Consider the following 14,904-nt stretch of genomic DNA (forward strand, 5'->3'; position numbering starts at 1 on the left):
ACTTCCATGCAAACTATCCGCGACTCTTTAACTAACGAAAGCATAAACATTATCTACCGACGTTACCTCTAACAGGAACAGCATTAATATCTTAGTTCAATATATCGATTATCTATTAACTTACAGCGTTGCTCTCACTGTGATTTCTCATGCCTGCAAAACTGCTTGTGCTCAGGTGAGCCTCGTGGAAAGCCCCCACCCTCGCGCTAATTTCAAACCGGTGTTTTCCCACAAGACGCGGCGAAACCGGATGTGACGTCATCGCATGCCGATATATTTTACATGCAATGAATACACTTTAAACACTTCTAATTCTAACTAGAAAATACTATTGAATGAATTACTAAGCGAAAATATTATAAACTAAATAACTGTCGTAAAGACAGCACACTCCCCGCTTGACCTTCGTAAGGTCACAATGAGCAGAGTACAAAACTTAGTCTCTTAATCAGTCATTGGGTAGAAGTAGAATAACTTCTGTAACTGGCCCTTGGTAAATTTTCACATCGCCTTGGTCGGTATCTTCAATTCGATCTTCCTGACATGTCCATCCTCGCTAGGGAATGTAGCAGTGATTCTGGCAGTTGGCCAGCTGTTGCGAGCGACTTGCTTGTCCCTGAGCAGGACTAAGTCTTCAACTTGAAGATTCCTGCGGGGTTCTGTCCACTTTTGTCTCTGTTGCAACAAAGGTAGATATTTTTGTCTCCAGCGGGACCAGAACTGATTTGCCAGAGCCTGGACTTGTCTCCATTGCTTTGTGTACAAATCCTTGTCTGAGAAGTCTCCTGGTGGAGGAGGTGCTCCTGCCTTCTGCGTAAGGAGCGTTGATGGCGAAAGTATAAAGGGGTTTTCTGGGTCAGAAGACACAGGTAGGAATGATTGTGCGTTTATAATGGCTGTGACCTCTGCCATTAGGGTGCACAGTACCTCGTGGGCCAATCGGGTGCGTTGCTGTATCTCAGGTTTCCTTTTCCAGGTTTTCCGTAAGGACGTGAACTGTTTGACTGCCTGCTCTTTGTTATCTGGTGAGCACTGGCGTGGTTCTCTGATTGGCAATGGGGCAACCCCATTATTTGGTTCATCTCTGAAGACCTTGGTGTCTTTGGGTTTTAAAGAAATGGTATCTTGAGCTGATTGTGCAAGTTTGTTTCCGTGCTCGGTTTGAACGAAAACTGACTGACCTAGCGTCTCGTCGGTTACTTTACGCTTGGTAATGTCTTGTTGTGCTTCTTTGATGCACGGGACACTCGGGCAGGGTTGAAAGATTGAATGGCGGCCACTCTCTAGCACATTGGTCTTGAGTGTGTTAACCATCGGTTTGTGTACGTCACCGAGACACACCTCTCCTATCACCACCCAGCCCAGATCCAGACGTTGCGCGAAGGGGGCGTTGAGTGGTCCATTGATCTGCTGCCTAACCTTGTGTACCTGGATAACATCTCTTCCTAATAGCAGGAGTATTTCCGCTTTCGGATCCAGTTCTGGGATGTGTTTGGCGATGTGGTGGAGATGCGGCTGGTGTAGCACCGCACTTGGTGTCGGGATCCCAGCGCGGTTATTCATGATTTCGTTGCACTCTAAGAGCGGAGGGAGACAGATGACGACTTTACCATCCAGGGACTCGATCTGGATGCCTTCTGCCTTCCTCCCTTGGGTTTTCATGTTGCCTGAGCAAGTTTTGAGGTAGTATGGGAACCGCTCACTCTCAATGTTGAACAATTTAAAGAACTCTGGACTGACTAGTGAACGATTGCTCTGATCGTCCAGAATCACATAGGCTTTGATGGCCTTGTCTTTGGCTCCTTTAGGGTACACCTTAGTGAGGCAGATCTTGGAACAAGAACGACTTGACTGAGCTTGACCGCAAACTTCTGTACAGTTCGTGCTGACAGCTATTGACCTAGAGTGAGCCTCTCCCTCCCCGCCGTCCTGTTGTGGGGGTGAAGGAGCGCTCTCGGTTTGTGGTGACAGGTCGGGATGCATGGCCTCGACGTGATCTGGGCTGCCACATTCCGGACACTTCACGGCGATCGTACACTCTCTGGCGAGGTGAGAGGTTGAGGAACAGCATCTAAAACATATTCTTTTCTCCTTGAGAAGAGCCGTCCTCTCTTCAAGGGGTTTTTCCCTAAACATTCTGCATGCTTTCAGGGGGTGAGGTTTGTTATGCAATGGACAATACTTGCCAGGGTCGTTGTTAGTTGTAAGGGCTTCGGTCTTGAGCACTGACACGGGTTTATCAATGTTGAAAACATTCGAAACGGATCTGCCTGGCTTGGTGTAAATCGAACTGCTTCCTGGACCTACAAGGCTAGGGTCGTTTCGCCTCTTCGCCTCCTTGCACACAAACCTAGTGAGGAGCTCAAAGGGAGGAAATCGACCATCGTGGTCTTCCTTGTACTCTGAGGCAACAGTCAGCCACTTGTCCTGCAGCCCAAATGGAAGTTTGTCCACAATTGGTCTAATCCCGGATGGAGTATCTAGGAATACTAGACCAGCTGAATAGCCATCTTCTTTGGCGCCTTGGATCTCCATGAGTAAATCTCCGAATTCTCTTAACTTAAAGTGATCTTTGGCTGACACCTTAGGAAAGTTTTCCAGACGTCGATATAGCGCCCTTTCAATAATGTCGGGGGACCCATATCTCTCCCAAAGTCTCTCCCACGCTTCGCTTAAGGCTAGCTCAGGTTTGTTGATGTACACTGAACGCATGCGTCTCACCTGGTCGCGTGATTCTTTCCCCAGCCATTTCGCCATAAGGTCCAACCTTTGGGTTGCACTGAGCTGGACCCCGTCAATCACGTTGGTGAATGTGGAGAGCCAAGCACGGTAATTTTCGGGTTTATCGTCAAACTGGTACAGTCCCGAAGTGACGAGATCCCGTCGTGCTAAATACTGCAGCGTGGGATCGGCTGCAAGCGGCATGTGGGCTGGAGAAGTGCGTTGGCGCCCATATGACTGAGAACGCACGTTTCTCATGGAATTTGCCATCCTGGATTCAACCTCCGCGTCTCTTCGCATCGAACTTTGTAACTTTGGTGTCAAAGTATATCGGTTGTCAGCTCTTTCATTCTTGACTTCATCGCGGGGCCGCGAGGGTAAATTCTCCTCCTCGTAGCTGGGGAAGTTATCGAATAGGTATGGAGAGGGGAGACGAGCCTGCCTGTCTGCTTGATATTGTACATAGTCGCTCGTGCGTTCCAGTCTGGTCCTTTCCAAAGCAGAGCTTGTTTCGGTCAGATCACGCGACCCTTCAGCTTCTTCTATGTACTCTGCTTCCACCCTGGCAGCTTCTCCTTCTCCTTCTAGCTGCAGCACATGCAACTCTGTCGATATTTTCGTCATTTCCAACTGGGTTTCGGCTTCTCTGGCGGCCTGTTCTCTCTGGATTTCGGCTTCTCTGGCAGCCTCTTCTCTTTGTCTGGCAGCCTCTTCTCTTTCTCTGGCAGCCTCTTCTCTTTGTCTGGCGGCCCTTTCGGCTTCTTTGGTGGCCAGTTTCATTTTCAAAACTGCCTCTTGTTTGGCGTAATGCAGTCGCACCTTGGCGGCTTCTGCCTTGGCTCTTGCCTGTGTGGACTTACTTGATGTCGTTCTACTGCCCTTGTCGCTGGGCGCCATCGACTTGATCCCGGATCGAGCTGACATTGCAGCACTTGGAACACCTGATAACGCCTGGGTGGGCTTACTTGATGTCGGTTTACTGCCCTTGTCGCTGGGCGGCGTCGACTTGATGCTGGATTGAGCTGACATTGCAGCACTTGAAACACCTGATAATGCCGCTTTTTCACTGTCACGTTCTCCTTCGGGTGTAACGAAACGCCGAATTTAACGTCCGGATAAACCACAGTTAATAAGAACCAGATCGCAGTAAGATTAACCATTTACTGTTCACTCTTCACATTAACATATGGTGAAAACTGTTGATAAAACAATACAAGATTGATACAGTATTTGTTCCTTCCTTAATATCACATTTCAAGTGTAAATACTTGCAAAGGTGACTATAACTACATTACACTAAGGTGCAGTATACAGGGAGAGTTTACCTGCTCCATTGACTACTTTAAATACACTTCCATGCAAACTATCCGCGACTCTTTAACTAACGAAAGCATAAACATTATCTACCGACGTTACCTCTAACAGGAACAGCATTAATATCTTAGTTCAATATATCGATTATCTATTAACTTACAGCGTTGCTCTCACTGTGATTTCTCATGCCTGCAAAACTGCTTGTGCTCAGGTGAGCCTCGTGGAAAGCCCCCACCCTCGCGCTAATTTCAAACCGGTGTTTTCCCACAAGACGCGGCGAAACCGGATGTGACGTCATCGCATGCCGATATATTTTACATGCAATGAATACACTTTAAACACTTCTAATTCTAACTAGAAAATACTATTGAATGAATTACTAAGCGAAAATATTATAAACTAAATAACTGTCGTAAAGACAGCACAATGTCACTGTTCTTTCATCATCAGCTGGAACTCCCCAAAAAATGATTAGCTACTTGAACACCACTAGCTATAGAGATAGGATGCGGCAGACCAATTTACTTCTTTCTGTATATGATATTTCCTGTTCCAGAAAGTGACTCATCAAGACCTTCTTAGGAACAATAAATCCCATCCCATGACAGAATTTAAAAACATCTAATCTCTTCAGGGAGCTTAAAAAGTAGAATCACCATTCATGGTGTTTGTCTGACAATTATCAATCAATTAGTCAATGCCGGCTCTCGGAAGGGAAATATGCAAATAAAAACTCATTTCTGCAGCCACTCTCACCATTCTTTGGTTTATTTACCTTGGGACATAAAATACTATGAGGACATCGGATAAAAAAATAACTTGAAAAAAAATCCATGTCGTTATGGTTACATTTGGTGTTTCATAGTTTCTCCACAAATTTCATTACAATGATCCCCATTATATGACTTGGGCATGGGTATGATTGAGGTTTTTTCCAGGCCCTTCCTAATTTCAAAAGAGAACTTGAAAAACTGGTTGACTGAAGGTGCATTTGATGCACATGTACAGGGTTCTGTATAATCCTGGCCCAAGTGTTCAATGTGCATCCTACCTACCCATTGTCTTCCCAATTCTTCATGACATTTTGACCCTTTGCCAAGATTCATTCCCATAGCAGAGCGTAAAACACTTCAGCACAGTACAGGCCCTTCAGCCCACAATACTGTGCCAACCTTTTAACCTTCTCTATGATCAATCTATTCTTTCTTCCTACATAACCCTCTATTTATCTATCATACATTTACCTATCTAAGAGTTTCTTAAATGATCCTAATGAATGTATCTGTCTCTTACCACCACCTCTGGCATTGATTCTGTGTAAAGAATATATCTCAGACATCCACTCTATACTTTCCTCCAGACACCTTAAAATGTTGTCCCCTCATATTAGCCATTTCTGCCCTGGGAAAATTATCTGGCTATCCACGTGCTCTATGCCTCTTATCAATTTGTACATACTTACTTATTTTTCATCCTTGTCCTAACAACCTCCTCTAAGTTCCTTATACAATTTTCTTCATTTGTGTTGTATACAGTCGGCCCTCCTTATCGGCGAGGGATTGGTTCCGGGACCCCTCGCGGATACCAAAATTCGCGGATGCTCAAGTCCCTTATTCAACTCGTATCAATGCAGTGGATCTTAGGACCCAATGGAACCCAAGACCTTATTTAACCTGTCTCAGTGTGGTGGACATTAGGATCCAGTGGCAGAGATCTGAATCCGCAGTGTTTCTGTTCACGAAAATAATCACGATAACGATTGAAAATAAAGTGGAAATAATAAAGCGATCGGAAAGAGGTGAAATGCCATCGGTCATTGGAAAAGTGTTAGGCTACGTTGGTCAACGATCGGAACAATTTTAAAGGATAAAGTAAGAAAGGCTGTGCCCAGATGAAAGCTACAATTATTACTAAGCAACGCAGTGGTTTAATTATTGGGTTTTGGGGTTTTGGGTTTTTGATCCTTCACATTAGCCCGGCATGGTGGAGAGTGCACTCCATAGCGATTCTGTCACTAGATTGAACTCGGGAACTTCCCGAGCCTGGCGTTGCAACATACATTCTTAACTGTTTTATATGCATAGAAAGGTAAAATATATACTATATACGAATGAAAACGTTTGACTAACTGACGCTAAATAATACCGGATGTATCTGTTCTGACTTACTTAGTGAGAGAACTTCTGATTTTTTTCGATCCCGATCCACGATAACCCACACACATTCTCCTGTATACTTTAAATCATCTCTAGATGACTTATAATACCTAATACAGTGTAAATGCTATGTAAAATAGTTGTTATACTGCATTGTTTAGGGAATAATGACAAGAAAAAAAGTCTGTACATGCTCGAACAACAAGTGCTGGAAGGGCATTTCTAGGTTTTCGCGATTCACGGTTGGTTGAATTCACGGATGTGGAATTCGTGGATAAGGAGGGCCGACTGTATTTCATTTACACTACAACTCCATGGGCATTCTCTGGTCTGCCGTGGATGTTCAGCTTCTTCTCCCCACTGCATTTCCACTAGTGGAGGAGATTTCCCTCAGCCACCTACAGTTAACGACATTTACCCAAACACTACTCCCTGCCTAAATCTCCTCATACTCTAAAGATCGTAAGTCAAAGGAGCAGAATTACATCATTCAGCCCATCAAGTCTGCTTGATCATTCCATCATGGCTGATTAATTTTCTCTCTTAAGGTACAAAAGTCCACTGTAGTAGAGAATAGTAGATTTATATTTCAAAATAATTTTCAAAGATTAAAGTAAATTCTTTATTAAGTACAATATGTTACCATATATTACATTGAGATTCATTTTCTTTGAGGGCATTTACAGGAACACAAATAAATATAATAGAATTTATGAAAATCTTTACATAAACAAAGACTGACAAACAACCAATGTAGAAAAGAAGGCAAATTGTGCAGATTAACAAATAAATAATACCGAGAACATGAATTGTAGAGTATTTGAAAGTGAGCCGGTCGGTTGTGGAATCAGTTCAGAGTTGTGGTAAGGAAAGACAACTTACACCTCCTCATGAAGTAACTCTTCTACTCTGTTTTCAATCCAATTTTATTTTTCCTCTCCTGCTGTATGGCATTTCCCACTGGGGCACAGTATGTTATTTAGCTCACTGAGCCTACAGCAATTCTCTCAGAGAGCAAGCATTTAGTCCCATTACCATGCTCGGTCCTTAACTTAATGCAATTTTCCTCTTTCAAAGTTACCTATCCCCCTTTGAGGGTGTTTCCTTTCCTTCTGAAAGTTTTCCCTTTTTGGAAATGAGGAATCTCACTGATTTCTTTACTGCTAATGTTTAAAACAACCCTTGACCTTTGCCAGAAACTGAAAGTTCCCAGTATTTATTTGCACTTGTTAAATTCTGACAGATCTGATCCAAACAGCTCAGACACGAAGTGGAAACTTTGCCTGCACTCCACAGTTCACCAAGACCACTTATTCCCATGATGCAAAGCCGCCCTCATTGGGTCTCCCTGCTCTATGAGCACTTTGGAGTCCTGTTTCATGCACTGAATGGCTGCTGTGAGAATGAACCAGTTCACCTGTCCCAGCTCTTCTCTGGTGTGATTCCATTGACAGAATAAAGCTGACAAAAAAAAGACAGAATAAGGAATGCAAAACAGCTAAGGCAGAATGATTACTACTTAAATGAAGGCCTCTCATGCTATCTCTGTGTAAAAATAATTCTGGCTGTCCCACATCCCTGGCCATTTCCTACAGCACTGAAACTTCTTTCCTTTCAGAGAGAGTTGTTCCTGAACACTACCACTGACTTTGTCTTCAACACTAACCCAGCATTGCTTCCAGAAGCTAACCATTCTTCATCTCATGCCTGTTTATTTTCACAAATCACGTTCATTTGATGTCTCCTAGCTCTTGACTTGTCTTCCAATGGGAATAATTTCTCTCTGTCTATGCGGTCTGAACCTCTATCACAAGGGTTCCTAACCTGACCCCTCAGTTTATGGTAGGGGTCCATGACATTAAAAAAGGTTGGGTACCCCCTGCTCCATCAGATCTCCTTTGCTGTGAGGAGAACAGCCTAGCTCCTCCAGACACATAACTTGTATCTCGTATCCCCAGAACTATTGTTAAATCTCTTCCACATCTGGTCCAAAACCTGCATGGTTTTCTACAGTATTGTTTACTACATATACCTGTCTGGACACGCCCCCTGCTGACTGCTCCTGTGGCTCCTCCCACAGACCCCGGTATAAAGGCGATTGAGGTCTGAGCCCGGCCTCTCTGTCTCCAGGATGTAGTATGGTGGTCAACCACTGCTTGTTCCTTCTTCCTGTCAATAAAAGCCAATATCTCACCTTTACGTCTCAGAGTGAGTTATTGATGGTGCATCAAGAATGGTGTCCAGAACTGCACACAGTACTTCAGCTGTGATTGTCCAAGAGTTCAATAAAGATTTGTCATGCCTCCTTCCTATTGTACCCTTTGTTTTCATTTACAAAACACTACATGCTGTAGGGCTTTTCAACTATTTCTCAACATGCTCTGCCACTATTAAACTATGTACCTTTTCTCAATATCTCTCTATTCTTCCATCCCTTTTAGACCTGTGGATTTGTCCCAGCTAGTTTAAATTGCCACTTCTTATTCCTTTTACTAAGATATAATACTTAATATTTTTCAGCTCTGCATTGACTGATCCAGTCTACCAGCCTGTCTTTACAAGGCCTATTGTAATAATCTTCAGAATTCACTCTCTCTTCAGTTTTGTGTCACCTGTACTTATAAAACTCATGTTATTTACACCCAAGATTAAGTCATTAATTCATGAAAAGAAGAGTAGCATTCCTTATACCAACGCTTGAGAAACTCCACAATGCATTTCACTCCAGTCCTAAGTAACTTTCAATGTTATTTAGTCAATTTTCTATCCATGCTGCTGTTTTATTTCATGGACTTCATTCTATGACCATAAGGCAGAGGAGCAGAATTAAACCATTTGGACCATCAAGTCTGCTCCACCATTTGAACATGACTGATTTATTTTCCTTCTCAGCCCCATTCTTCTGCCTTCTCCCCTTAACGTTTGATGCCTTTACTAATCAACAAACTATCAACGCCTGCTTTATGATTTTGCCACAGATGGCTATGGAGGCCATGCATTCCACAGATTCACCACCCTCTAGCTAAAGAAATTCTTCCTCATCTCTGTTCTAAATGGATCTCCTTCTTTTCTGAGGCTGTGCCCTCTGGTCCTAGATTCTTCCACTATTGGAAACATCCTTTCCACATCCACTCTGTCTAAACCTTACAATATTTGAGAGGTTTCAATGAGATCCATTCTCATTCTTCTAATCTCCAGTGGGTACAGGCCCAAAGCCACTAAATGATCCTCATACATTATAGTATAATGATGAGATAATGGAGAGGATGAAAGGATATTGATCAAGATCAGTATCTGGTTTAATATCACCAGCATATGTTGTGGAATTTGTTAGCTTTACAGCAGCAGTACAATTCAATACATGATAAATAAATATAGAGGAAAAAACTGAGTTATATTATGTATATGTGTATTAAATAGTTAAAAGAAATAGTCCAAACACCAGAATGAAGAAAGTAGTGAGGTAAAGTTCAAGGGTTCAATGCCATTTAGAAATAGATGACAGAGGAGAAGAAGCTGTTCCTGAATCACCGAGTGTGTGCCTTCAGGCTTCTGTACTTCCTTCCTGACAGTAACAGTGTGAAGGGGGCATGTCCTGGGTAGTAGGGATCTTTAATGATGGATGCTGTCTTCCTGATGCACCACTCCATGAAGATGTCTTGGATACTACGAAGGCTACTACTGCCACTTACTGCAATCTTATCCAGTAGCCCCCCCATACAAGATGGTGATGCAGATAGTCAGAATGCTCTCCACGGTACATTTTTGAGTGTTTTAGTTGACAAACCAAATCTCCTCAAATTCCTAATGAAATATAGTTGCTGTCTTGCCTTCTTTATAAGCGCATCAATATGTTGCATCCAGGTTAGGTCCTCAGAGTTATTGACAGCCAGAAACTTGAAATTGATCACCTTCTCCACTTCTGATCCCCCTTTGAGGATTGGTCTACGTTCCCTCGTATTACCCTTTCTGAAGTCCACAATCAGTTCTTTGGTCATGTTGATATTGAGTGCAAGGTTGTAGCTGCAACACTACTCAACCAATTGGGATACCTCAGTTAAGGTCAAGTATGAGTAAATGGGATTACTACAGATAGGTACCTGATGGTCACTGTGGACATAGTGGGCCAAAGCACCTGCTTCTATACTGTATGATTCTATAACTATAATTTTTCTCACTAATGAGGTTAAACTGATTAGTTTGTAATTACTAGGCTGATCTTTACATCCATTTCTGAAAGACAGTAGATTTTTGTCTCCCCAGGCATCACCCCTGAACCTGTTGATGTTTGTAAGATAACAGATAGGATCTAGACAACTTCCTCTCTCGCCTGCCTCATTCACCATGGTGGGAATGCACATGAGCACCATCACCTCCATGATTCCTCAGAAGCTACATATAACCCAGATTCACACATACTTCATTGTTGCTGGGTCAATCCCGGGAATACCTTCAACCATATAGACTGCACAGACACACCAACACTGATTCAAACAGAATCAAGGAATGGACTACAATATCCGGCTTCACAAAGGAAATGAATTGAAACTTGACTGTATAATAAATGTACAGAAGCAGATTAACATTTTATTTTAGCAATCTGAATGCAAATTGAAAAAAAAGTGGTGATCTGTTCATCTTCAGGTGTCTCAAGTTCAAACCATCCTTTTCCTTGGACATTGTTTTGAAGCACAGTAAAGTTTAGATTAGATTAGCATTTCACTTGTCAAATGTACATCAAAACATACAGTGAAATGCAAGTTTGCCTCAATGATCAACACAGTCCTAGGATGTGCTGGGGGAGTGGTAGCTTGCAAGTGTTGCCATGCTTCCAGTGTCGACATAACATGCCCACAACTCACTCAAGTCTTTAAAATGTGAGAGGAAACTGGAGCACCCAGAGGAAACTCATGCAGTGACGGGGTGGATAGTTTGCCTCCGGAGGTGGAGGCAGAGAGATCAAGAAAGGGAAGGGAAAGTGTCAGAAATGGACCATGTGAATTTGAGGGTAGGATGTAAGTTAGTAGTGAAGTTGGTGAAATTGAGTTCTGCTTGAGTGCAGGAAGCAGCACTACTGAAGCTATTGATATAGTGGAGAGAGATGGAGAAAAGTGCAGAAATAGGTTTGGAACAAAGGCTGCTTTTTGTAGCTAACAAAATAAAGCACAGCTAGCGTACATGCAAGCACCCATGGCTACACCTTAGACTTCATAGTGTTCAGAAACTTAAGTATAGTTTGATGCAGACTGATATTCCCAATGCGATTCTAATAGAGTGAGACACAATCAGATGTCATAAACAAGAGAAAATCTGCAGATGCTGGGAATCAAAGCAACACACACAAAATGCAGGAGGAATTCAGCATGCCAGGCAGCATCTATGGAAAAAAGCAAACAGTCGATGTTCTGGGTCGAGACCCTTCTTCACGACAATCAGATGTGTTGTCTTTGGATGAAGCATGATACTAAGACCCTATCCTACTCAGAGCGCTATTATGAAGAACAGCCAGGTAATTCTCTAAATACTGTACATTCCAGAAAACTAAAACAAAACTGGAAAATGCTGGACCTGATCAATGTATCTGTAAAGCTGCAAATGAGTGGTTCAACCTGAAACATCATCTCTATCTCTACTGATATAATCTGACTGGCAGAGTATTTTGATCAAAATTTCCCCAGTGTGCTAAGTGCCCTTTATTTTTTAAGCAACAGTACTGAAAAAAGATACGTGTGCAATACACTTCCGCATTTCTTACCTTCCAACTGTAGCTACTCTTCATGACCTGCCAAGCAGTTTGCAATGAATAGAAATGCTGGAACACAAGGGAATCAATGGTACACGCCTAATGTTACTAAATCAGGAAGTTATTTCACTAGCAGCTTTTGTTAGATCCCATCAATAATTCTGCAGCAGACAGAAAACTAGCTGCATTGAATTAAATTTTAAATACCTCTCTCCAAAAGCTGTACACTGGAGAATAGTGAAGCAAGTTGGAATAGTATCTTCACTTGCAAGATAGCATTCAGAGTTGAGATCAAAAACAAAGCACTCCTTCCTTAGATAGGGACTGTCAACCCTACATTAATTTGGGAAATATCAAATTGAATCTGTGTTTAATTATATTGGCACAAAGCTGTCTACAATTTAGATTTAATTGCGCTGTTAATTACCTGCTTCAGAAAGGTTGCTGTACCAACTGTAGTACAAAAGTAGAGGACATGGCCCAATCCATCATGACTAAAGCCCTCCCCACTGTTGAGCACATCTACATGAAGTGTAGATGGGAAATATCATGCTGTTGCAAGCAAAGAGTGACCCTTTGAAGTTGTGACTGAAAGACATGCAGCTAACCAGTACCATTAAGTTTGCACGGAGAACACTAAGTCCAAACTATCAACTCAGATTCAGATTTACTTATCACGTGTACATCGAAACATTCAGTGAAATGTGTCACTTGTGCTAATAACCAGCACACCCAAGGATATGGTGGGGGCAGCCTGCAAATGTTGCCGCACATTCTGTCACCAACACAGCATGCCTACGAAGTTGCACAAAACACCACAAGCTGCAACAATGGCAACAAAACATGCCTCTTTCCCATCTCTCCCATTCACCCACCCATACACCCAGACAAGCCTCCAACTCTAGGTCAGGCTGCCCCAGGGCTCTGATCCTTGTCGCTGGATTCTTGGACTCCAACTTCGGACTTCGTCCCAGGATGCCAAAGTTCACTTGTCTTCATAATGCCACCTAACACTGACAAAGCAGGACTGAAATAACTGGAACATCAAATACATGATCATACAGTGCAGAAGGAGCATTCAAGGTCTGCATTAGTTCTTTGAAAGATCTATATAATGGTTCAGATGGTTCAATTTAACATCAGGGAATGTATGCAAACTGAAATTTTTACTCTTTGCAAACATCCACAAAACAGAAAAACCCAGAGAATGAATAAATGACAGAAACGTTAGAACCCCAAAACCCAGTCCTCCTTCCCACTCAAAAGCAGCAGCAAAGACATCAACACTCCCACTTTCCCTGCTCCCCTGCCCCAACTTGCTCAGGCAAAAGCACTGATGTCCCCCCCCCCACCCAAGGAATAGAAAACCCCCAAAGAGACCATAATCTAGAGCCCATCAAAAAAATTACTCCCCCTCCCAAAATTTTGGTATTTCAGGCAAGCTCTCTCTCACTAGCGAGGGAGAAGGAGTTATTGTTCCTGCGACAAACAAGACCGGGAGACCAACAGCTCGTTGTTTTGATGTTATAATCTCCTGCATCGATGCATGAATTATTTAGTTGCCTTATCCTCAAAGTACTGCCAAATTCTCCTTTTCAGGAGTTTATTTAATTATTATTCCAGGTTGAGTCAGTGGTGAAGAAGGTGAATTCAATGTTGGCATTCATTTCTAGAGGAATAGGGATGTGATGTTGAGACTCTATAAGGTGCTGGTAAGACCTCACTTGGAATACTGTGTGCAGTTTTGGGCTCCTTATTTCAGAAAGGATGTGCTGACATTGGAGAGGGTTCAAAGAAGATTCACTAGAATGATTCTGGGAATGAGAGGGTTAACATATGAGGAACGTTTGACTGCTCTTGGACTGTACTCCTTGGAGTTTAGAAGAATGAGGGGGACCTCATAGAAACATTTCAAATGTTGAAAGGCATGGACAGAGTGGGTGTGGCAAAGTTGTTTCCCATGGTGGGGGAGTCTAGTACAAGAGGACATGACTTGAGGATAGCAGGGCGCGCATTCAGAATAGAGATGCAAAAAAAATTTTTTTAGCCAGAGGGTGGTGAATCTGTGGAATTTGTTGCCACGGGCAGCAGTGGAGGCCAAGTCATTCGGTGTATTTAAGGCAGAGATTGATAGATATCTGAGTAGTCAGGGCATCAAAGGTTATGGTGAGAAGGCAGAGGAATGGGACTAAAGGGGAGATCGGATCAGCTCATGATGAAATGGCGGAGCAGACTCGATGGGCTGAATGGCCGACTTCTGCTCCTTTGTCTTATGGTCTTATTTTATCAACCACTCTGCTTTTTTCTTTGAAGAGTCTTCTATTAATTGTTTGTCTGGTTTTGCTTCTTGTCCATTACCTGTTCCTGGGTGTCCAGTTCCTTGTGTTGCATCTCCATCTCTAATGTTTGGATCCGGTTGCGATAGTTTTCTGCCTCATTCACTAGGGCCTAAATGAAAATCATTAAAGAGACAAAGTTAACTGTGTGGCACCAGTCAGAGATGTTGACACTCAGTCTTTAAAAAGACAAGTGTGATAATGTCTGATGGTCAAGTGTGAGACATTTTATAAAACTGTATAAAATCATGAGGGGCACAGTGACCTTTCAGAAGTCTATAAAATCATGAGAGCCATAGGTAGAGTCTTTATCTCAGGGAAAGGGTACTAAACACTGGAGGGCACAGGATTAAAGATAAGACAGAAAAGATTTAAAAAAGATTTAAGGGGCAAATTCTTTACACAGAGAGTGGTGCGTATATGAAATGAGTTGTCAGAGAAAGTAGCAGAGCACAGTACAATAACAACATTTAAAAGATGTTTGGACAAGTACATGGATTAGAGAAGGTTTGGAGGGATATGGGCTAAATGCAGGCAAATGTGACTAGTTTAAATGGGCATCTTAGATGGCATGGACAAGTTGGTCTGAAGGGCTTATTTCTGTGCTGTATTATTCTATGTCAAAAGATCTGCA

General features: G+C 42.7%; 1 protein-coding gene across 4 annotated transcripts in view; it reads right to left on the reverse strand.

The window, feature by feature from the left end:
- Nucleotides 1-14,904, reverse strand: part of cep112 (centrosomal protein 112) — a 526,403-nt gene that overhangs the window by 40,419 nt on the left and 471,080 nt on the right. For 3 of the 4 annotated variants that reach the window (XM_059948278.1, XM_059948276.1, XM_059948277.1), the window contains one exon: nucleotides 14,293-14,382. In XM_059948278.1, the coding sequence (XP_059804261.1) occupies nucleotides 14,293-14,382 (90 nt within the window). Of the gene's footprint in view, nucleotides 1-12,827; nucleotides 12,948-14,292; nucleotides 14,383-14,904 lie in introns of those variants that run through there. The other variant, XM_059948279.1, reaches the window with a different exon arrangement.

The sequence above is a fragment of the Hypanus sabinus genome, chromosome 23 (assembly GCF_030144855.1).
Source record: "Hypanus sabinus isolate sHypSab1 chromosome 23, sHypSab1.hap1, whole genome shotgun sequence".
NCBI lineage: Eukaryota > Metazoa > Chordata > Chondrichthyes > Myliobatiformes > Dasyatidae > Hypanus > Hypanus sabinus.